Source organism: Orcinus orca, chromosome 3 (genome assembly GCF_937001465.1).
Source record: "Orcinus orca chromosome 3, mOrcOrc1.1, whole genome shotgun sequence".
NCBI lineage: Eukaryota > Metazoa > Chordata > Mammalia > Artiodactyla > Delphinidae > Orcinus > Orcinus orca.
In genome coordinates, this window is record NC_064561.1 from 184,447,845 (window position 1) to 184,472,141 (window position 24,297).

The window sequence follows — 24,297 nt, forward strand, 5'->3', positions numbered from 1 at the left end:
CCTCACTTCCCTAAAGATCACTGATTACCGAGACCTGTCCAAGGGCAGGCTGTGGCCAGGCTTCAGTGATGAAGTGGCTTAGGCCAAAAAACGGCTTCTCTGAGGTCAAGGAAGCCGTGCCTGGTTCTCTGTCTTCAGGGACTCCCACTGTCTGCTTACACCAGGAGGAGGGGGCTGGACCCGCTCCCAAGCGGCCCTGGAACCAGTGGGAGGGGATCGTTGTGTCCTGGAGCCGGTGGGCTGGACAGTGAGAGAGTGGGACTGAGGGGTGACCCGAGGAGCTCACAGAGGCTGCGACCTGGCGAGTGGCGGAGCGCCACCCCCAACCGGTGCCCTGCAGCCTCGCCACCCCCAGTGCCACTCGGTGATCCGGAGCCTTCAGAGCAGCCCTGCAGGAGGGACCCCCACCGGCTCCCCGTGGCCAAAGCGCCCTCCCACGCAGACCCTTGTTCAGACCCAGGGGTCCCCCCCCGGCGCCTCGGCCGAGCGCCCCTCACGGTGTCCACGGGGACGCGGCACCGAGCACAGGCCGTGAGCGTTCTCGCATCAGCTGCTGGCTTGCGGGGACAAAGGTGTCCCCTGGAATTCAGCGGGGCCGTGTCCGTCCCTGGGCCGCTGTGTCCTGTCCCGGCGGTGACCGCGGGCGGCGTGAAGTTGGTTCACATTTGGGCACAGACTCGCTCTGCGCGGAAGCTGGTCGTGACCTGGAACCTGTGGGGCGAGTGTCTCGCCCGCCTGCCCGCTGCTGCGGCAGCACGGGGGCGGCTCCAGGGTTGCCAGTGATGATGTCAGGGGCAGACGGGACAACGGTCCTGGGGATGCGGAGGGCGCCGCCCCAGGCTGAGGCCACCGCAGCATCCTTGGCACGGAGCGCGTGCGCGAGAGGAGCTGGGTGAGGACCCGCGGGTGCCGTCTGCCCAAGCGGGGAGGTGGTGCCTGGGTGGGGCGGTGGGCGCCTCGTTCTCACTCACTCTTATTTGACGGCAAAGGGCGCTCGCAGGGCTTGCTGATGGCAGTCCCACCACTCGCGGTGGTGCCGACTGGCGCCTCTCATGGGTGACGGGATGCCTGTGGGCGAGCCCTCCCCACCGGAAGGCCCTCGAATCAGTGCAACCCCCGGAGGGAGCGGCCCCGCCGCAAGCAGCCTCAGAGGGGCCCTGCGTTGTCCAGGTAAAGCCTGGTTGACCCCGGGGGGGCACCTTCACCGGCTTCAGAGGCCGGGAGGGTGTGGGGCCCGGCAGAGGCCGCTGGTGGCCCGAGCACAGGGAGTGAGGGTGGCAGGCGGACCTCGGACTGGCTGAGGCCCCAGAGCTGCCCAGCACCGTGGGGTTGCCCGTGGAGGCCAGTGGTTTCTCCCGGAGCGGCACCTGCCCGGGCGTCATAAGCTTCAACCTGGCGATTATCCCCAACCTAAAGGCAGGTTGCGAAGTGGGGGTGCAAAACGTCCCTGGTCTCAGAAGCGGGGCCGGGGGGATGGATTGCCTACCGCGTGCGGGGCCCTGATCTGACTGCCGCGGGCACAGCTCAGATGTCGGTGCCCGGCCGTCTCCCCACTCCGTCCTGACCGTGGGTTCTGATGATGCTCTGGGATGAGAAGGGGGGCCTCAGCTGCAAGGGCCACTTCCAGGAAGATGTGTCCTTGGCTGCCAAGTGCAAAGGCCCTGGGGCAGTGCCGGCTCCAGGATGGGGCTGTGGATGTGAGTGAAGACCTGCTGAGCTCACAGGGTGAGGGGGCGGCCCCGCCAATCCCTTGTTCGGCAGAAAACCCCAGGCGGGCGCGGGGGAGAGCATCCCAGCCGAGAGCGGGCACGGGTGCCCCAACAGGGGCCGTGGTCCAGGGAGGCCGAGGGGGGCTGGAAGGTGGCGTCCCACAAGGTTGGTGAGGGGAGCGCTGAGCCTCTGTGGTCGGTCCCGAGCTGGAAGAAGACTGGTGCTGACCGGGGCCCGTCGCTGCCGAGGCTGCAGTTCGGCTTCTGGGCTGGTGGCTGCAGAGGTCGTGGGCCAAGGAGCCGTGGTCACCTGTGGTCTGGCTGCCGTGCACTCGGTGTCTGTGGGGCAGGTGACGGGGCTGCGTGCGGAGCGGGACTCGAATGTTCTGGCTGTTGGCACGTTTTTAGGTTTCCGGAGGGGAACACGTGGCCCTGCCTGTGTGGGGTGGACACAGGGGAGCTGGAACCTCGTGATGGCCAAGGGACAGTTGCCAGCCGGGTGGTGGGGCTCACCGAGAGGCACTTAGTCCGGAGCAAAGTCCCTGCAGCTGCAGGCACCCGGGCGTGACTTGAAGGGTGAGGCCTGGGCCTGGGGACGCAGGTGTCAGCCTCCACGGCAGACCCGCCAAACAGCAACTGGAGGGAGCCAGGCCGGCCGCCGGCTTGGAGAATTCACACCCCCGACCTGTGAGCTGGCCAGGCGGCCCGTGTCGACCGCTTTCTCTTTCACTCTCTGGGCCTTGATCGCCTCTCTCCCAGGTCCCTGGCCTCCTTGCGATAGGAGGGTGCGATTCTGTTCCGAGGAAAAGTCCCCACGGATGCTGAGTCATGAGTCACCCGCGGTGTAACCGGCAGAGCAGCTCGGTCCCCACACAGGCCCCTGGGAGGGTGTGAGGAGCTGATTTCACCCGGCCGGGCGTGGTCACAGCCCCGGTCACAGCTCCAGTCACAGCCCCGGCCACGGCTGTGGGCACGGCTGCGGGCACGGCTGCGGTCACAGCCCCGGCCACGGCCACGGTCACGGTCACGGTCCTACAATCCCAGACGCCCTCGGCATCTCGCGGAGGCCTGCGGGTCTGGAGAAGGATCCTTCCTTTTCCCCTGCGGGTTCGCCGAGGTAGTGGAAACACACCCCAGACACAGGTGCCCTTTGCCCTCGTCCTCCCTCCAGTCCTGGGGCTGGGCAGGGCAGGCACTGGAGGCCGTCCAGCTCTGCCGGTGCCCATTCTGTTGTCCAGACCCCGCTGTTCCTCTCTCCAGGCTCCCCTCCCGGCCACCCCCGGCTCACCGCTGCCCCAGGGGTCCCACACCTGCCCCAGGGGCACAGCCCCACACCCTGATGTCCAGCTGGGAAGCTTGGCCTGCCTTCCCCACCCCCTCAAGGACCCACTCATCTCCTGGTCCTGGGCAGCAGTGCGCGTCCAGCAGGGGCCAGGAAGGATGCCTGCGGTGAGCGGGAGACTGGGCCAGTGCTGGCACTGCTGTTGAGCACACCCACATTGCTGTGCAGCCGTCACCACCATCCTCTCCAGAACTTTCTCATCTTCCTAAGCCGATCCTGTGCACCCGTTGAACACTAGCTCCTCCTCCCCCTCCCCCAGCCCCCGGCCCCACCGTCCTCCTCTGTCTCCAGGAATCTGACTCCTCTGGGTCCCTTACGTGAGTGGAATCCTACAGGATCTGTCCTTCTGTGACTGGTGTATCTCACTGAGCATAACGTCTGTCCTCAAGGTCCATCCACGCTGAAGCCTGTGTGGGAATTGCCTTCCTTTCTAAGGCTGAATAATGTTCCGCTGTGTGAACGGACCACCGTGTGTTTACCCTTCATCTGCTGATGGACACTTGGGCTGCCTCCACCTCTTGGCTATTGTGAATATGCTGCTGTGAACTTGGGTGGACGTACATCTCTCAAGACCCTGCTTTCAGGTCTTTGGGTCGGTGCCGGGAGTGGAATTGCTGGGCCACACGGTAGCTCCGCTTAATCTTTGGAGGAGCCTCCGTTCCGTTTTCCAGGACGGCTGCACCGCCTCACGTTCCCTCCAAGAGCGTGCGGGGGCTCCCGCTTCTCAGCGTCCTCGCCTGTTAGCCTGTTTGCTTGATAACAGCCACCCTAACGGGCGTTGAGGTTTCCTAACCCGCTGGGGACGTGTGCTGCCCCAGGTCAGGGAGCTGGAGCTGCCTGGGGACCAGCGCTGTGGCTCGCTCAGGGCCGCGGCACCATTACATTCGACGGGCTCTGGCGGGCTGTCCCGAGAGCAGCCGCGGTGCCCGGCCGAGCCGCTCTCCCTGCTGCGCACGCGCACCTGAAGGCAGGGGGCGGGGGACTGCCTCTGCCTGCCTGTCACACGGTCGCTGCCTCGTGGTCTGGACGTATCTCGGCTACCTGGGGTACCCGGGGAGGTGACTAGCGTAGCAGCCGAGCCCCCAGTCTCTGACTTCTTTGAGGAAGCCTGACAGTCCAGTCGGAAGCAGGAGCCTCTCCAGGAGGCCCCTCTAGCCTCCTGCCCACCCCCGCTCTCTGGGGGATGCCACTGTGTAGACACTGGTCAGTGATGACCCCCAGCGTGGCCGGGTCTGCTGCCGGGAGGCACTTACTGGGACGCCCCCCGACCCCCAACCCCCAACCCCGGCTGCAAGGTCCCGTCCCCTACGAAAGAGATGAAAATACGCCCCTAACTGCTGGACTCCTCTGGCCTAATCGTCCCCCCGGGGGGCCTGCGGGCCAAGTCCCCGGCCACTGGAGAATCTTCCGCTCAGGTCCGGAGACCTCGAGGCCGAGGCTGCCACACCTCAGCGGCGGGGCCAGCTTTGCCCATCCGCACCTCCACCCTCACCCGGGCAGGGCGGGCAGGCCCAGCCCGTGGCACGGGCACCGTTACGTTCAAGCGCCAGATACACACAAATAATTCTTAGGGCGAGCAACGTGTGGGACACACGTACCAAAGAATCAGTATTGACTGGAAATTTGAATTTGACCAGCACCGTGTGTTTACCGGCAACCCCCATCGGTGCCCTGTGGCCGTGGACGTCGTCCCAGAGCGATTCAGAGAGGGCTGCAGCCACCCCTGAGCCCGCCTCCCCGGGAGACCCTCCGAGACCCGCAGGCTGGTCAGGCCCGGTGCGCACTGCTTCTCCCAGTTCCGCGCAGCTCCTGCACTCGAGCCCCGCCAGCGTCGCAGCCCGATGCTCGGGGGGTTCCTCCTCCCGCTGCCAGAGCCCGGGCTGGGGAGCCTGACCTGCGGCTGGGAACTCTCACTCCTGTGGGGCAGCCCTGCGGCGTCATTATTCTCTGGTTTGCAGGTCCCCCCACCCCCGGGTATGGCATCTGTCGTATCGCTCGTGCGCCCTTCCCACCGTCTCGCTGGCTCTCTTCCTTGTGTCTTTGGACGTGGAGTATGGTTTCCGGCTGACCCAGTCCTCTTTGCTGACGTCGTTCAGCGGTTACTTGTGAGTTTGCTGTGCTCACGGCTGAGGTCCCTCTGCTCTGCCGTCTTGTCTCTGACCCTAGAGTGATTTTAGGACGTGGTGGTGCCCCCAGGCCCTGGTGGGAAGGAGGCCGGGACCACGCTTGGCGGGAGGGACCTGAACTGGCGGAGGAAACGGCAGGGGAGGGGGCGGCGGGACAACCTCGGGGACTGGGGAGATGCCCAAGGGGCAGAGTCTGGAGAGTGGACGGCGTCTCCGGGAAGAGCAGGGAAAGAGCAGAGGCAGGTCAGCGCAGCAGGCTGAGTGGACGGAGCCAGCACACCGTTCGTCCCTAAATCTCCACCGTCGCTCTTGGGAAGCTGCGCCCAGTGCCCAGGAGGCCTGGCCGCTGCTCAGGGCCGGAGTCCGGCCGGGGCCCAGCTCGGCTGCCACCTGCCCAGAGGGGACGTGGGGCTGAGGGTGGCGGCCCCCGGCGGCACCTGGTTACGGGTGAGGACGGCGAGGTGAGAGAGGGCAGGGAAGGTCCCCAACACGGAGCAGGGGTGGGGACCCTGGACTGGCCGCCTCTGCTGTCCTCAGGGCCCAGGGTGACCACCGACAAGCGGGGTGGCCGTCTGGGGCTGTGTGTGTCCCGAGGCTGGCGAGGGGGGTCGTGAGTTTCCAGAACCTTCCACATGTGGAGCCAACATCGGCCTCCTCCTCAGCCCTGCAGCGGGGCTCCAGCGCCGAGGGCGGCGTCCAGGCGCTGGGCCTCCAGGTGACCGTCGGGCGAGTAACGGGACAGCCGGTAAGGGTCAGGGAGGACCGCGTGGACGGGGGCTCCGAGTCACACCTGGTCCTGCTGCCCCAGCCTGTTTCCTTGGGAGCTGCCTTGTCCTCGGGTCTCCTTGGGCCGCGGGCCAACCTCCGCTCTCCCTGGCTCCTCTCAGATCCTGCAGGAGGCCGGGGGTCTGGGGAGGAGATACCGAAGGCTGCAGTCCCACCTCCTATCCTTACTTACTCCTGGGCCCTCCCCTTCCTGCCAACCCCCCAGCTCGTCTCAGGGTGTCTCCCCCGCCCCCGGCCCCCAGACCACCCTCCCTGGACAGATGCCTACAGGCCCCTGGCCCCCGCCATCTGGCTCCCTGGCCTGCACCCTTCAGACTGGCCTAGGGGTTCCCCTGGGTGAGAGGAAGCAGCTCCGCCTCCCCCATGCCAGGCTGGGCCGTGTCCCCTCCCGGCCCCCTCCCCTGTCGCCTCTGGTGGCCCTCATCCTCTGCCTTCCCCCCGCCCCAGGCGGCCTGGAAGCCCAGGGTTCTCTACTGGTGCCCGTCCAGGTGTGTCCGAGGCTGCAGGTCCAGGGACGGGCGGCAGCCTCTCCCCTTCCCCCTGCTGTCGACGCGAGGGCACCGGGCAGAAGTCAGTGCCGTGGCCTCTGGAGGGTCCTGGAGCTGCCGAAGCTGCCACCTTGATGGGCAGCAGAAGGTCACTAGCCTTGTGTAGACCAAACAGGTGCCATTTTCGGTGATTTTCACCCTATTTTCTGAACCACATCCAGAAATAAAGTCATGGAGGTGACATCAAAGGCTTCCTGGGCTTTTTAACTTTCCTTTCCAGGGGAGACTAGCATCGGGTGCCCTGGACTGCCCTGGCGTGGATGTCCCTCCCACGTGGGCTGACCCCCGCCTGCAGGCTCGCGGCCCAGGAGTCGGGTGACAGGGCGCAGCACAGATTCCCAGCCTCTGACGACAGCCAGACGTCTTCTCCTTCTGAATCACCTGGTTTCGGGGCAGAGGAATAATGCAGCGCCGTGGAAGCGGGCTGTCTGGCATTTGTGAATGTAATCCCAGCCGGGATCTTTTATTTCCTTCCAATTTAATCATGTCAGTTATACCCCACCAGAGTCAGGCTGTAACTTTCCCCCAAGACAATGACTCCTGGGTGCTCTCATGTTTATTCCGTGGCAGTTTCGGAGGCCCTGGCCCGGCCCTGGATCGAGGCCAGTGGCATTTGGGGTGGAGGTGGCCAATGCCGGCCGGGCACCTGGAGGCCACCCCTTTCCCACCGCTGGGGATCCTGGAGGTGAATCCATGATATCTTCTTACTATCCGTATCAAATTCTTCAAACTACTGCAACAAATGATCCAAACTGGTAGCTTAAAGCAGCACAAATGTGCCCTCGCACAGTCTGGAAGCTACGAGTCCTAAATCAAGGTGTGCGCTCCCTCCAGAGGCTCTGGGAGGACCTTTCCTGCCCGCTCCAGCTCCCAGGGCTCCAGGTGTCTCTGGCTTGTGGCTGCATCTCTCTGCCCTCTGCCTCTGTGGACGCTTGACCTCCTGCCCTGTTATCTCTCCTCTGGTGTCTTCAAATCTCTCTTACAGACATCAGTTGTGCTGGATTAGGGCCACCCCAACCCCTACCACCTAACCTTAACTCACTTGCCTCTCCAATGACCCTATTCCCAATACGGCCAAGTTCACAGCTGTTGGGTATTAGGGCATCAGTGCGTCTTTGGGGGACCCAGTTGGAACCACCACACTGCCTTTGTCGTTTTCGCAGGCTCTGCCGTGCTGACCACATTTTCTCACACGTTTTGCTAGGCTGTATTTTCATTATCATTTAATTCAAAATATTATCTGCCTTCAACTGTGGCTTCTTCTCCAGCACATGGGTTTCTTGGAATGAGTTGCTGAGCTGCAGGCACCTGGGGGTCCCATTACTTCTCAGGCTGATTTCCTGCACGTGTCTCTGGGGTCCAGGATGCGGCTCTGTTATTTCACTCTTTGAAATCAGTTGAGATTGGCTCTGTGGTGCAGACCATGATCCGTTTTGCTTACTGTTTTACTTACTGTTTTAGTGAATTTGGGGAGAATGAGGGTCTGTGGTTGGTGGGTGAGTGTTCTGGAATCTGTCAGTTAGGTCCGTCTCGTTACCTGCGTGGTTCAAATCTTTATCTCTACAGCTTCGGGAGTTTTTTTGGTCCACTTGTCCTATCGCTAGAGAGGCATCTCAGGCTCTCTGTCGGAGTGAAGTGTCTCCTCGTTTCCTCTGTCACCCTGCCGTGTGGGGCTCTGTCACGAATGCAGGGGCCGGGGGCTCCCCCCTCAGTGGGTCTCCCTCCACCGCCTTCTTTGGTCTCCAGTATGTTTACCCTTGTGCTGTCTCCCGTTAGCTGGTTAGTCACGTGTCCTCCTGTTCTTGGTGGCGTTGCCCTCTGCCTGTTCGGGGAAATTAGCACTTTCCACACAGCCCAGGAACCCAGGACTCCCCCCGCCTCTTGGGCGCCATTGCTTGTGTTTAACCCACCGATGTGTTTAAGGCTTTGCGCGTTTAAACACTGACCCCGTGGCCGTTGCCGGCTTCTGCAGTCACGTTCTGGCCCATTTCCCTATGTCCTTATGCTTCGGTTGTTCTGTGTTTCTGTGCTTCTGTTGAGCACCTTATTCTAGCTGCTTCCAGCTTGGAGAAGAACTCTCTGAGGTTTTGCTCGTCTGGAGGTGTCTTTATTTGCCTGCCTTTTTTCAAATGAAAGTAGAGTTGAGTTACAATGTCGTGTTAGTTTCGGGTGTACAGCTCACCCACATGTGAACACACACACACATATATATTTTCTTTTTCAGATTCTTTTCGCTTGTAGGTTATTACAAAGTACTGAGTATAGTTCCCTGTGCTGTACAGTAGGTCCTTGTCATTTATCTATTGGATATATAGTCGTGAGTACATGTTAAATCCCAAACTCCTAATTTATCCCTCCCCCACTTCCCCTTTGGTAACCATAAGTTTGTTTCCTATGTCTGGGGGTCTGTTTCTGCTTTGTAAATAAGTTCACTTGTATCTTTTTTTTAGATTCCACATATAAGCAACATCATATGATATTTGTCTTTCTCTGACTTACTTCAGTTAGTATGACAATCTCTAGGTCCATCCATGTTGCTGCAAATGGCATCATCTCACTCTTTTTTATGGCTGAGTAGTATTCCATTGTGTATATGTGCCACATCTCCTTTATCCACTCCTCTGTCAATGACACTTAGGCTGCTTCCATGTCCCGGCCATTGTAATTAGTGCTGCAGTGAACATCGGGGTGCAGGCATCTCTCCTTTTCAACCACCACATTTGCTGGCGTGGGCACCTGGGTGGGCAGCCGCTTTCCTTGGGCACCTTAAACACTCTTCCTGTCCCCTCTGGCCTCGTCCCTCCTCTGACTGCCTCCCAAGCTGGAGCTGCACGTCTTTTCTGGTTTTGCTTTTTTGATGTGCATCCCCTTTCTCCTCGGGAGCCGAGTGTAGCAGTTAGACGGTCTCATCCCTGATTTTATTTCTCCTCTGTGCTCAGCACTCCTTTGCATCACAGAGTTTGGCCCCTGGACTTTGTCTCTGGGAGGATCGGGCTCTTGTGTTGGGCACAGATTGACTTGGCGGATTCTGAGTGACCTTGGCCTTCAGTGGAAATCAGAGCTTATTTTTAAAATGTATTTTTAACTCATTGCCCTGAGAAAATAGAAATTAGTGGCTTGCAGTATTTACACACAAAAAGCTGTTCTCTGTAAAAGCAGGATGTAAGTTATTCTTATTAGCGCAGCCCTCTCTGCTCTCACGTGATTCAAGCCAAGAATTTAAGGTTTAAATGAGGTAAACTGAGAGATAGTTATCTAACTCAGAAACTGTTAACCAAACATACTTGCCTTCTCCATGTCCTGGCTACTGTAAATAGTGCTGCAGTGAACGTTGTGGAACATGACTCTTTTTGAATTACGGTTTTCTCAGGGTATAGGCCCAGTAGTGGGAATGCTGGGTCATATGGTAGTTCTATTTGTAGCTTTTTAAGGAACCTCCATACTGTTCTCCGTAGTGGCTGTACCAATTCCCATTCCCACCAACAGTGCAGGAGAGTTCCCTTTTCTCCACACCCTCTCCAGCATTTGTTGTTTGTAGATTTTTTGATGACGGCCATTCTGACCGGAGTGAGGTGATCCCTCATTGTAGTTTTTGATTTGCATTTCTCTAATAATTAGTGATGTTGAGCATCTTTTCATGTGCCTCTTGACCGTCTGTATGTCTTCCTTGGTGAAATGTCTATTTGGGTCTTCCACCCATTTTTTAACTGGATTGTTTGTTTTTTTGGTATTGAGCTCCATGAGCTGTTTGTATATTTTGGAGATTAATCCTTTTGTTGTTTTTTTGTTTCATTTGCAAATATTTTCTCCCATTCTGAGGGTTGTCTTTTTGTCTTGTTTATGGTTTCCTTTGCTGTCCATCGACAGATGAATGGATAAAGAAGATGTGGCACATATATGCAATGGAATATTACTCAGCCATAAAAAGAAACAAAATTGAGTTATTTGTAGTGAGGTGGATGGACCTAGAGACTGTCATACAGAGTGAAGCAAGTCAGAAAGAGAAAAACAAATACTGTATGCTAACGCATATATGTGGAATCTAAAAAAAAAAAAAGGACTGATGAACCTAGTTGCTGGGCAGGAATAAACAGGTAGACATAGACAATGAACTTGAAGACAGGGGTGGGAGGGGAAGCAGGGGCGAAGTGAGAGTGGCATCAACATATATACACTACCTCATGTGAAATAGATGGCTGGTGGGAAGCAGCTGCATAGCACAGGGAGATCAGCTCGGTGCTTTGTGACCACCTAGAGGGGTGGGATAGGGAGGGTGGGAGGGAGACACAAGAGGGAAGAGATACGGGAACATATGTATATGTATAACTGATTCACTTTGTTGTACAACAGAAACTAACACAGTATTGTGAAGCAATTATACTCCAACAAAGATCTATTTAAAAAAAAAAAGACATACTTCCCTTCTGTCTCTTCATGGAGCAGAAGAAAGCCAAGGAAAGGAGGTGGGTTTGGTTCAGTTTGCCAAGCAGATCTGAAGTTTAAAGCCTGGGGTGGCGGCTCAGCCTGCTTGGGAAACGTTTGGCAGAATCGGCTGCAGCCAGGTCTGTGTCCCCGCGGCCCCCAGACACGCACACGTGCGTCCCTCAGAGGCTCGTGTGCAGAGGTCTCAGCCCAGAGCCACGCGGGGCCCCAGCCCGTGGGCGGTAGGTCCTCTCCCTGGGCCTCAGGACCGTTGGTGTGACCTTGGGACAGGTCCCGGTCACTTTATCTGTGCTGTGGGTAATAATAGGATAGAAATCACTGCCCCGGGGCGCTGGAGGGTGACCTGCTTATCTCTGGGCTTCAGCAGCTGTTTAATTTAAAAGATTGTAAAGTATTTTTGTCTCAGTGAGTCTGGCACATGCCCCCAAATGCAGCAGGTCCAGGAAAGCATCCAGCGCCTTCCCCTCCAGCCGTGGAGATGCCGCCTGTCTCCTCCCGGGGCCGGGGGTTGGGGGGGGGGTTGTGCATGCGTGCGCACCTCTGTGTGATTCCTCACGCAAAGGGGAACATAGTTCAGATGCTCGTGTTTCTTACTTAGATACGAACCCCGGACAGTGTTCCCCACCACTCTGTACAGGGGAAAGCATGTACTAAAGCAGATAGTCAAGAGGTGGAAGCAACCCAGGTGTCCATCGACGGATGACGGACAAACACAGTGTGGTCCGTTCAGACCACAGACTATGATTCAGCCTTCAGAGGAAGGACATTCGGACACAAGCTGCAACGGGAAGATCTTTGAGGACCCTGCTGAGCTGGTCGGGAAGGGACAGGCACCGTGCATGTCCCCTGTATAAGGACAGGAGGAATGAGGTTCATAGAGACGGAGACCAGGGTGGCGGTGGCGGGTCCCTGGGGCCGGGGAGGGGGCGGGGAGTTAGGGTTTTGCAAGATGAAAGAGCCCCGGAGATGGAGGCGGTGATGGCCGCACACCCACGTGGTGAAAGGTGAAATACACGGAGACACAGAGCTTGTGTGAGTGAGCACGGATCTGAACCTGGCAGTGTCTGTGGGGCCCCACCCGCTAGGAATGGGGGCATTTGTGGAGACAGCAGGGCTTGGTGGGCCTAGCCGGGGTGTGGCCTCCCTGGGGAGCCCCCTCTCTGTGACGGTGGCTCCGTGTGACGGGGGTCTCGCGCTTCCCGCTCTGACTGTGGCTGGGCTTCCGTTTGACGTCTCGGCCACCAGGGCACCAGAGTGACCCCACGTAGTGGCCTCCTTGATTTACTGTGGTTGCCAGCGTGGGAGTTCCTGATGCCACTGGCCTGCTCACTCAATTACAGCTAAAATGGTTAACTTTATGTTCTGGGTGTTTGACCACAATTAAACAAAATTCATTTTTTTAAAAAGGGAAAGAAAAGCTGAGAGGAGTAGACGGTGTGATGCGTTTCTGAGCCACAGCCCGAGGTCCCCGCTGATGTAGGGTGACACTCGGCGGGTTTGAGCTGCACCCCAAAACCTCAGCTGGTCCTCACCGGGCCTGCGAGGGGGTCAGAGGTGGACGCTGTGTCTGCCGGTGGCGGACTCCAGGCTGACCCAGTGACCCAGCGGCCATCCCCCGTGGGGGCTCGGGGAGAGGGGGAGCGACGTGGCTGCCGGTCCTGAGAGACAGAGTAGGGACGCTGGGACCAGAGGGGCCAGGACTGCAGCCCCACCCGGGCCACAGGGCTGCAGTGCCCGACGCTCAGCCTTCCTGAGACCCCTCAGGAACCTGCAGGCGGGGGCCCCGCCCAGCACTGCTGTGGGGACCCAGAGGGTGTCCCCTGCTGAGCACAGGGAGCCCCGAAAGGGTGGGAAGTGACGGAGGCTGAGGCTGGGGCTGGGGCGGCAGGGGTCTCTCCTCTGAGACAGCGCCTGGCCTGCTTCCTGGCCCCCAGGCAGGCCAGTCCCCTGAGGAGGCTTAGAGGCCCTACTCAGCTGCCCCGGGGTTGGGAGTCTGGGGCACAGACCCCCAGGTGACCGGCGAGATGCCTCGAGCAGACGCTGGCCAGAGGAAGGCAGACGTCCTCCCCGCCCCGGCGTCTTCCGTTTTCCCCGTCCACGCAGCACCCAGCGCAGCCGGCGGCCTCCTGGCCAGCCCCCATGCCACAGCCCGTCCGGGGAGATGCCTGCAGTCTGCTCCCCTTGGGCCTGGGCCCCAAGCTGGTACCACAGGGCCTCCCCACGCCGCTGCCCCTCCATCCGCCTGCTGGCCGGGCCTCCTTCCCCCTGTGCCCACTCCTCGTGCCCTGTGTTTGGTCCACCTCCGTCTTCTAGCCTGGGGACTCGCCTCCCAGACCAGATGGCCCTGCTGGTCCATGCTGTGTGTCCAGCCTCAGCTGTAGTGCTGGGGGATGGAGCGTTGAGCTGATGAAGGAACTGGTCAGTGAAGGAGCCCACGCTTCCCCCAGAGCCTTGTGACCCCACCCTCTCACGGCCCCCATCAGGGAAACCACTGCCCCGGCCCCTCCCAGGCTGCGTGCGCACGTAGCTGTCCTTCCCTAGGAGAGCTCGTACTGGCTCCCGAGGACACCCGTGGATGTGGGCCAGGCGAGGTCCCGACGACAGCGGGCTCGCGTCCAGGAAAGGCACAGCCCCGTCCCAGCCCCCATAGGCTGTGTGACATCTAGCAAGTCGCACAGCCTCTCTGGGCCCCGCAGAACGGGTGTCTTTATTGTGCCTGCGGTCGGTCGTCTTTTTCTTCCTCCGTGATTAGTTGAGGTCCTCTGCACGAAGGGTCCGAGCAGCCCCTGACTCAGGGAGCGCCAGGGACAAGCCCTGCTGGGGGCCTGGACGCCGGCCCCACCCTCCCCAGGAGGCTGTGAGCTACCTGAGGGGAACAGGCGCCCGCCCCCATCAGGGCCTCCTGCCAGCTGGGCTAAGCAGACCGTGTTCTGGGGACCGAGGCACCTCCGATGGGCTCCGATGCCGGGCACACGGCTTTGTGATGTCACAGGTGTTTGCTGGCTGCTCTTACGGTCGGACAGAAGCTGCCAGGAAGATGAGGGGTGCGGACCTGCCGTGATTCAGGGGTCCGCGTTCTTCCCTGCGAGTTGCAGACGGGACTGGATGCCACGGGTCGGTTTGAGCCTGACTCTGACTCAGAACACGCCTCGGAGCCCTGCTGTCCTTCTCCTGTGAGGGATGCGCCCACCGTTCCACGCCCTGAGTGTTCTGTGCCCGGGATGCCCGCGCAGCCCCATCCAGGTCAGAGCGGGGCCCGGTCTGCACTCCAGACGCGCCTGCCTGCCTGGGAGCTGCCATTCTGGCGCCTGGCCACGCGCAGGTCTTCCTGCCTTGGAGCACCTGGTGGGCAGGACGGGGCAGCCTCCTCTCGTCCCGTGGCCGCGCGCATCCCACCCGATGCACGCGCCCTCCCGTTTGCCCGTCGCTGTTGATGGGCGTGTGCGTGTTCACAGCCGGGCCGACCCGACGGTGCTGCTGGGACCGTCCTGGGTGTCTCTGGCGCACACGCGTCGCTGGGTGGTGACGGAGCCTGTTTTACATGCCCGGCGTGTCAGGAAGTCCCCGTGTCCCGCCCTGGCCCGCAGTGGGCCTTCCTGCAGTGATGGGTGGACCCCGTCCCTGGAGGGGCTGCCCCACCTCCACTGTGGAGTCCACACCCCCAGTGTATCAGTGGTCCTTATACAGTCCGGGCAGGCCTGGGTCGGTAACACGGCTGGCAGCGGCCTTGGGCTCTGGGGCCCACTTTCCTGCCCCGATGGCGTCTTTGAGGAGCAGTGTCTGATGCTACTGAAGACCGCTTAGTTTCCTTTCATGGAGGGTTCCAGGCCACGAAGGAGTCCCCAGTCATCACTTCTGTGTACTTCTGTGTTTTGCAGCCCTGACTTCAGGCTGTGCTCCTGCAGGCCTCGGGCCTCCCCGATGGCCTCACGGGCTGGCCAACCTAGGGGCCGCCCCACAGGGTGCCCTGGGAGCCTGCCAGGAGGCCAGGCTCACTGCAGCCCCAGAGAGACCCACGGCACTCAGAAGGGTGAAAGGGGGAGCCTGGCCACCACGTCAGCAGAAAGGTCCCAAGTCGACACCAGTGCCACGTGGTGGAACCTGACGGCTTTTAGTGGGACCGCAAGGCTGGGAACCGCCTGCACGTGTGCCAGGCTGCGGGGGACAGGATTTTGGAGGGAAGACAGAGCAGCAAAGGGGAGCCGTTGGGCCTGAAGGGAGGTCAGAAGCACTAGAGCTTGAAGCTGGGTGCTCCTGTCCCCCCAGCCCCTGCCCCGTCCTGGCACAGGAAGCCGGGGCCAGCCCATGCCGCCCATCCTGGAACTCTTGGGGAAGTCCAGAGGGGGTGGCTGTGTCCCTGCTCTGCACCCTGAGATGTGGCCTCCTGGGGAAGGGTGGGAGGACCCCTGCCGGCGCCCTGAGCCATCTCGGGCCTGGGGGTGTGAGGCAGGGGAGCCCAGGGGGCTGGGGGCTGGCGCGGAGATGGCAGGGTGGGTGAGACACGCGGCCTGGACCCCTGATGCCCTGAGAGTCCCGGCTGTTCCTGAGGCTGGGACTGGCTGCCGGGGCCCTGGCGCACTTGACCATGGGCGAGACGGGCAGCGTGATAGCTGTATATGGACAGGAGTGGACGGGAGACGGTTTCACACGCGCGCATTGCCAAGCGGAGGCATGCGCCTGCTCCCAGAGTTTCCATGGAGCTGACGGTCCTCGGGGGTTCTGGGGAGCACCGTGGGGTGCTGGCGAGGGCCCCGGGCGTCTGGGCTCCGGCTGTGGCCCCCAGGACAGGGTTGGGAAAGGTGGCGGCGGTGACCATGGGTCTGGCCTTTGCATCCCCGATCCCAGTTGCTTGAAAAACGCTGTGTTGTCAGTGGTGCTTCCTTCAGCGTCACTGGTGAGACTTCAAATGTCCTGTGAATCAGAGAACGAATTCTTTAAGCTCGCCTAGAACGTCTTTGCCTCCAGCACGTATGGTCTCAGGTTAGGAGGAGCACTTGTACTTTCCCAGGTTGAATTTTCACATACCAGACTTCGGTTTCACAAAAATGGGTCAGGGCCCTCCTTGCTGGCCCAGTTATAAAATGCAGCTCCCCCCTCTTCCAGACCGTCCGCCAGCCAGCGGGGAGGTCTGCCGTGCTCTCCTCTGACCACGGGGAGCCACCACTTCCTTTTTTTGAGAATTAAAACAATAGGGGCTCTGATCACCGAGGCTGTGGGGTTCCGGGAGCCGGGCCTGCCACTCTCCCCGTCCCCCCCACGACTGATCGGACCCCGACTCTCTTCCCGTAAGCCAGGCCGAGGCTCGCCAGCTGCCCAGGCGCACCGGGAAGAACCCCCAGGAACAGTCGGCGTCTTCGGGGTTTCAGCTCAGTTCATTCTGAGTGCGGCTGTCTGGGGTCAGCCTGTAGCCGGCGACTCCCCCAAGTCCTCTCTGGCCTGTCCTGGGCCATGTCCCACCTCCTCCCAGACCCACTCTCACTTTCCTGGTGGGAAGACCCCAGTCTCCGGCAGGAGACTCCCTGAGACCAGTCATGCCCAGAGCAGCCTTCTTTGGCCCTGGTTGGTGATTGAGTTTGTCCGGTTGTCAGAACATTCCATGGGGTGACTGTCGCGAGTCCTGCTGGGCCTGGCCGGGTCGCTCGCGGTTCTGCTGAGCTGGCCTGCGTTCCTTCCCTGCGGTTTTTGGAAAGCTCTTTGCAAACTCCTCAGGTTACAGGGAAAGGTTTCTCAGGGTGGGGGCTTCTCTCTTTTGTCAAGGGGCTCTGGGTCCTCCTGGGGGAACTCGGGCAAAACCGGGTTCCCAGGGCTGTGCCCCCCACCCCACCCCACCCCACCCCACCCCATCCCCCCATCCCCTACCCCACCCCATCTCCCACCCCCCTACCCCACCCCATCCCCCCATCCACCTACCCCACCCCATCCCCCTACCCTACCCCACCCTCCTACCCCACCCCATCCCCCAACACCTACCCCACCCTTGCCCCACCCATCCCCCATCCCCCTACCCCACCCCCATCCCCATCCCCCAACACCTACCCCACCCATCCCCCACCCCATTCCCCATCCCCTTACCCCACCCCCATCCCCCATCCCCCACCCCCAGGAGATGCCCCCGGAAGGCCCAGTGGGGTCTCCCAGAGGGTGGGCCTTATGACTGGATCCCTGCCCTCTAGTGCTCAGCCCTGTGCTTTCTACCTGTGTGTTCTTTTAATGTTACTTCCTTTCCTCCGCCCAGCAAGGTCTCTCAGCGAGGGGAGGGGGGTGCTGGTGGGGGTCCCACCTGCACATCTTCAGATGCCACCCGACAGGGACTTTTGGGGGAGGTGCTGCCTGCTCCTGTGTGTGCACCCCGATCCCGGAGGCGGAGGGGCAGGGTGGGCGAGCCTGGGGCATCGTGGCACCAAGAGTGGGCCACCCAGCCACCAGGCACATGACGTCCTGAGCTGGGGACAGGCAGAGCGGGGCCAGCTGGGGGCAGGAGGAAAGGAGGGTGTGGAGACCGAGTTTCAAGATACGGCTGCGCGTCACTTAGAAACAAGGAACTTCTGTTTGTTTTGTTGTTTTAATTGAAGTCTAGTTGATTCACAAACTTGTGTGAACTCCAGGTGTACAGCAAAGTGATTCAGTTACACATAGCTAAATTCTTCTTCAGATTCTTTTCCATTAAAGTTTATTACAAGATACTGAGTATACTTCCTTGTGCTATACAGTAGGTCCTTGTTTATCTATTTTACGTGTAGTGAAACAAGGAACTTTATTTATCTAGAATTATAAAATTATTTTATTTTGAAAAATTCCAAACGTACAGAAAAGCGCAAGAATAGTGCAAGGACACGCACTCAGCCCAGTGATGTCCTTGACACCTGCCCTTGCCGTCCCATCCACCCCTCAGGCCTTTCACCTGCTGAGGGCTGGGTTTCCTTTGCTTCTCAGGTGACAATGACGTGATTCAGGGGCCAGGCCATTGTTCTGCAGAACCCAGGGCCAGTTAGGTCCTGGGCAGGCAGCCTGGCCGCAGGGCTTCTGCGTGGGTGGGCCTTGGGTCAGCACAGCCGGGGCCCAGGGTGGGGGTCCTGGACTTGGGGCCACAGAGGGGGTCAGAGTGGGGAGCTGGATGCAGGGTCACCGACAAAGCCTTCTGCAAGCTCAGTACTGACTGCCACCCCAAGTTACTGCCACCTCTGGGGGGCAGTGGGGGTTGAGGTTTCATCGGCAGAGCCCCGAGGGCAGGGGGGCTGCCAGCCTCCCCACAGACCGGGGGTCTCAGCTCCGTCCAGCTTTGTTGGTGACCACGGGAGCTCATCAGCAAGTCCAGCCCCTTCATTTTACAGATGAGGAGACCGAGGCCAGAGGCCGAGGGTCGTCGGCAGGGGTTGGGGGGGCATCTCCTTTCCTGTTCAGAGCCTGTGTTTGGTCCTCCGACTTTGCCGCCCAAGGTTCAGCTGCAGCCTCATCTTTCCAGGCTGGGACTTGCTGTCCGGAAGGGTGTGCGGGGGCCGGGGTCGCGTGCGCAGAGGGCCGCAGGTCCAGGGAAGAGGCCACAGCCCATCTCTGAGCCACCACATGGGGGTCAGACATGGGGTCCTTGTGGGCAACGTCAGGGAGGGGGTCTGTGCTCCGCCCACCCCCTTCAGCACCACATCTGTTGCCGTGCTGCCCCCGGGCGGTGCCCCCACCTTCCCCACGGAGCTGGTCCCTCACCGAAGGACATCTGGAAGCGCTCCCGTCCTTTGGGGGCGGCCCTTTCCCCACCTTCCACGCTGCTGACCTGGAGAGCCGCTGACGCCACCCAGCACCATCGCAGCCCTGATCTCTAACGTCCGACACTGCCGCCCCTTCCACGGGCCTGCAGATCCCCCCTCGGTGCAAGGTGGGCTGTGACCGCGGCCCAGGCCAAGGGCGCCGCCGCCTCAGGAGGCGAGTGCTGCTCCTGGGTGGGGCTGCTGACAGGGGAGCACTCCTGGGGGGCCAGGCCCCCTTCTGCCAGGAACCCGGGACAGAGGTGGGAGCCTGGGCCCCCCTGCCTGGAGGCGGCGGCTTTTCGGGTTTTGATTTTCTGCGATTGGTCGCTGACAGAGCACAGTGCAGGGAAAGGCGTGTCCCTGCGATCCCTGCCCAGAGACAGGCATGGGCCTCCCCCGTCTTCATAGAAACTCACGTGCACCTTCAAACAGGGTCAGAGCGGCGGACTATTCTGCTACAGTACGTCGTGACCGTTTCTGCCCACACCACCTGTATTTCTGCCTTATTTTTGTAAAACTGTTTTGGGGTGATTCACTGCACCTGAATGCTACAACTTTGGGGGCTAATTTCTCTTTGATGGACACTTGGACACAGATTTCCTGTGTCTTTAAGAAACTACCAGGTGATGGCAGGTTACAAGGCAGGTGGCATCCTGGGGAGTGCCTGGCTTGGGTCTGGGTCCCACCTTGTGCCTTCCCTGCTCTAGCCTACAAGCTTCCTTTCCCGGGGGCCTCCCCAGACAGAACCTAGTGGGGTGGGGGCAGGGGAGGTCTCCCCCGAGCTGGCAGGGATGGGCCTGGGGTCCCCGGTGGGCGGGGTCCTGCCGCAGAGCCCTGGTGACTTGTGGCTTCGCGGTTGTGTCCGTTGTGGACCCGGCGCCCTGCTAACCGTGGCTGCCTTCAGTTGGAAGCGCTTCCCTAAACGAAGCGCTCGGTGAGCCTCAGTCAGGCAAGGGGGAGGGGAGGGGAGATCAGATCTCGGCCGGGGTGGACAGTCCCACTCTAGGGGTGAGCGGGACAGTGAGGGCGGAGGGGGGTACAGTTGCGGGCAGGGGGATGGCCGTGCGGGCGGGGGCAAGGGGGACAGACCGGCCAGAGGCCTGCCTGGGGCAGCGGGGGAGCGGGCTGTGCAGGAACCGAAAGTCAGCCGCTGGGGGCGGGGCGGCACTGGGGGTCCGGGGGCGCGGGCAGCGCCCGGACGCAGGCTGGGGGCGGGTCCTCAGCGGAAGGAGCCCCGCCCCGGCCCACCGAGCGCAAACTTTTCCAGGGCTCGCGGGGAAGCCAGGTGCGGTCACGTGGGGTGGGGCGGGGCGGGGGCGGACCGCGCTGACCCCGCCCCTGCGCCCTAGTCCGGCCTCGTCGGCGGGAGCGCGCGGAGTGGCCGGGGCGCCGGGCGAGCCATGCCCACCAACTTCACCGTGGTGCCTGTGGAGGCGCGGGCGGACGGCGGCCAGGATGAGGGTCCCGAGCAGACCGAGGCGCCGGGCCCCCCCGAGGGCGGTGAGCCCAACTGCCCGAGCCAGGGTGAGCGCGGCCGCACCTGCCCGCGGGACAAAGGCGGAGGCCGGGCTGCGCGGGGCTGGCGGCCGGTGGGGAGGGGAGGGGAGGGGAGGGGAGGGAGGGAGGGGAGGGAGGAGGGGGCGGCCCTGGAGGGAGGGGGTGGGGTGGGAGGAGGGGGAGGGGAGGGAGGCCGCGGCGGAGGGGGTGGCATGGGTGGCAGGGAGGGGGTCGACCTGGGCCCGGGACGTCGCCCGAGGAAGGGGTGTGGGGCTGCTCTCCGCTCCCCCTCCCCGATACCCAGCCCGCGCCTTCCTCTCACTCCTCACTAGTTTCCACCGCTTTGCCTGCTTCTGTGGTTCCCGTCTCACCGCCCCCCACTCCTGCCTGCCGAGCCCCCTCTCCAGGCTTAGTGGTGGAGGCGCTGGGCGAGGGCCTCAGGGGCGGTGGGCCCTCCTCTGCTGCGCCCCCATGCCCCCCCCGGGGCCTAGGAAGCACCTTTCTCCCACTCGGGGTGGGCCCCTGGGGAGGTGTGAGACGCCCTGGGTAGCTGTGGAGACCGAGGAGGGGCTCTTCCTCCGAGAGTTCCCAGGCCCCCCAGGCCCGGTGACCTGGTGGGGTCCCCACCCGTGGTAAGGCTCCTCGGGGCAGGAGCGCCTGGCTGCTTCCTTCCCAGCCACCTCTGCTTTGCTCGTCTCTGCTCTCGGGCGGTGGGGCAAAGGGCTGCCAGTCAGATAAGCCCGGCTGACTGGGGACAGGCCGGCACTCTGGGGGGTCTTGAGCAGGAAGGACTGCAGGTCCCTGCCGGGGCGGGGGGGAGCCGCACTCAGGCTGAGGGTCCTCCTTGCCCACTTCGCTCCTGGAATCAGGAGGTCTCTGGCACTTTCACTTTCTCTTGGTGCGGGGCATCCCCAGGCCTGTTCCTCCATCATCTGGGCTCCAGGCCCGGGCTTCTCTGCAGCTGATAGGTTGGTCATCCTGAGTCCGCTGCTTCATCTGGGGCTCAGCACCCTTCTAGAAATGGAGGGTTGGGGAAGAGGTGTCCTGCTCCAGGCAGGAAAAGGGGCGAGGTCAGTGGAGGCCACAGGTCCTGGGGCCTGGCAGGAGAGGCCGGGCACCCCCTGCGGGAAGCACGCCGTCCTAGTGGGCAGGGGCGGGTCGGCAGGGTCCCGCCCCACCCCTCGGGTGCCCGCCGGCTTTCCTCTGCACGTGGGTGTGGGTGTGGGAGTGGGCACGGAGGCCGAAACCAGGCCGGACTTGAAGGCAGAGTCCATAAGCCCAGCCTTTCTCTCACTGCGTCTCCGATTAGCGCGTCCCGGTGTGGGCTTTCTGGGCGAGCGGCGTTTCACCGGCCACCAGGAGCCGTCGTGTCCTCGGGGACCCTCAGCCCTCCCGGGTGTGCGGCCCCTGCCTGCCGGCTCCTTCTCGGACGGGCCTCGGTGGCTCTCTGTAAGCTCGGTGCCCCTGGGCCTGCGCTCAGGGCTGCCAGGAGGGCCGTGGTGTCGCCTGCCCGGCTGGCCTCGAGCCCCCAGCCGCCCTCAGTCCAAGGCTCTTGCTTTCTCAGCCCTAATCTCTCTCCCGGCTCGTCTGGAACCCGCCTTGCCTGTGTGCTCTCAGAGGCGGGAGCGACGGCAAACGCTAAGTGTGGGCATCCTGCATGCTTTTCAACAAACCCTTTAGGGTCTGAGCTGCACCTGTGACACTTAGATGAGCTGGCGCAGAACTTCAACCTGGGAAGCCTGTGTTCTTCGCTCGTCCTCGTGCTCCCTTAGAGAGACAGCCGCAGAAGGCCTTGGGGAACTGGCCGGAGCCCGCTACGGGGTCACAGGCAGGCGTGCTGTTGCCTTTCGGGGTCTGCTCAGCTGGGTTCTGAGTTTTAACGCAAGCCGTCAGACCAGTCGGTGCCCGGAGAGGCCCTGTGGCGCCAGCGTGACAGGGGAGCCTGGGAAGCAGCCTCACGCCCTGCTCATTGGTGGGACAGTCCTGCGGGAGCCGGAACCGCTGGGTGGAGCCCCTTTGAAGACCCGCGTGCGGGGCCCTTACCCTGTGGTCCAGCTTGTGGCCACACCTGCTCATTGCAGTCACTGAAGTTCCTTCCTGACTCCGTGGCCGGCCTTAGAACCTCCAGGGAGGCACCTGGCTTTCTGGGAGGGCCTCCCGGTGGTGCTGGTGAAGCAGGTTTGGGGATACCCTCCCGAGGTGTACCTGGGGCTGTCGTGGGAATAGGGAGCGTGGGACGCCAGGGCGAGGGTGGGAGGGAGGTGAGGGGGGCCCGCGCTCACGTCTGCAGGCCCACCTGGCTGACCCAGAGCTTGGTGGGACTGGCCTTGGTTGTGCCTGGCCTGAGGCTGACGGCCTAGGCGGTGAGCCTGCGACACGGGGCGGCTGCCTGGGCTGCCTTCGGTCCCTGTGTCCAGGCTGGGCCTGCCGGGGAGCCCCATTGTCAGCCTGTGAAGCCGGGGCCCGTTTCCTGGCTGTCGGAGGCTCTGGGCCTCATCAGGCTGCGGTGGCCAATACCACGTGTTGACCTTGAACTGCCCCTGCTATTTTGACCTTGGCCGTGTCCGCTCGGCAGGCCCACAGTTGGTGCTTTAGAGCTGGGAAGGTGGCCTGCGGGCAGTGAGGTGGGGGGTCCACGTGCACCCCCAGAGGGGTGGCCCCGACCACACTGCCCCCCACCGCAGGCCCGTGGGCTGGGCCCTGGAGGGCCGCTGTTCCTGCCGGTTCCTCCCGGGAGCTGCCCGCAGCTCTGCTGGGGCTTCCTCTTCCTTCCTTGTTCCTCTTTCTGGATTCCTTTCCCGTGATTTCATGCTCTGCCGCTCAGGTCCCATGGGTCACCCGGGGGTCTTCTCTTGCCCCCTGTGAAGGGGACCCGCGCCCCCAGCCACTGACCCAGGCAGCCCTGGGAGCATCACCTTTGTCCTGCGGGGCTCATGGGTCACGGGGAGCGGGATGTGTGCTGATGCGTGTGCCCGCTGCCCTCGAGGGTCTGCTGCCGCTGGGGTGGTCGGAGCACAAAGCCGAGGCCCTGGGCGCTGGGACGTGAGTTCGGCCGGAGAGTGGGCCCGAGACAGAGCCTCGAGCGTTGCTCCGCCACTGGGTCCAGGAAGGAAGGGATGCGTCATGCTGGCGCGGGGGACGTCTGAGCAGGAAGGGCAGGCGGCGCAGGCTGTCCGAAGGGCTGACCCCTGAAAGTCGGTTGCACCTCATCCACCGAGGGAAGAGTGGGCGGTGCCGTGTCTCCCGGGGCCCCAGGGCGAGGAGGGGTCCCCCATTCTCCAGCAGCGCACAGGGCATCACCAACCAGCGGGGAATCCCACTGCCCCCCAGCCCCCAGGAGGCGCCGGGCAGAGAGGCAGTTAGCGTGCCCCAGGACGCTCGGCGCACGTAAGCCCTGCTGGCCGCTGGGGCCCTCTCCTTGCCTAACAGAGAGCCCAGCCAAGCCCACGGCTCCGCTCTGCCAGGGGCCGCCCAGGACACACACACCAGGCAGTCCTCCCAGTAGTCCTCCCAGATGCACACAGACACGCGCGCGCGTGCGCGCGGCAGGACAGCCCCACCCCAGCTGGCTCCATGCCACCCTTCTGTGGAATCCCCCTGGGCCAGCTCAGCGCCCCATGGCGTCAGACCCTGACTCGTTGCCCCGAGGGGCCTGTCTCAGGCCGGCTCACCCCGTCCCATCCCGGGGGCTGAATTTCGGGGGACAGGCTGCTGCTGGTCCTTGTTGCACATGGACAGGCTGAATCCCACCGGTCCCCTTGTGCGGCCAGGCCCACGAGAGTGCCCATGTCACTGGAGGTGGCTACACGAGCAGAGGGGGTCTGTCTGCAGGGCCAGCCGCTCCGCGCCTGAGGCCACAACCACCTTATGAACGGGGGCAGGTGGCCCCACCTGGGCAGAGCAGCTCCCAGTGACACGGGGCCCCCACCGCACAGAGAGCCTGCAGCTCAGAGGCCCCTCTGGCCGGACGGTCACACGGCCAGGGCTTCAGAACCAGAATGGCCCTGCAGCCCATGGTCTCCGCGCGGACCCCGTTGTTTTCAAATAATTGATCCCACGTGTCCCTTGCTTGGAGGTGGGCAGCGGGCTTACTCTCCGCTTGGC

General features: G+C 62.2%; 1 protein-coding gene across 2 annotated transcripts in view; it reads left to right on the forward strand.

Moving 5' to 3' along the window:
* The first annotated feature begins 20,028 nt into the window (after positions 1-20,028).
* SLC12A7 (solute carrier family 12 member 7) overlaps positions 20,029-24,297 on the forward strand; it is a 42,105-nt gene continuing 37,836 nt past the window's right edge. For both annotated transcript variants that reach the window (XM_012534719.3, XM_033436638.2), the window contains exon 1: positions 20,029-20,220. In XM_012534719.3, coding sequence (XP_012390173.1) covers positions 20,097-20,220 — 124 coding nt within the window. In that variant the 5' untranslated portion in view covers positions 20,029-20,096. The remainder of the gene's footprint in view (positions 20,221-24,297) is intronic.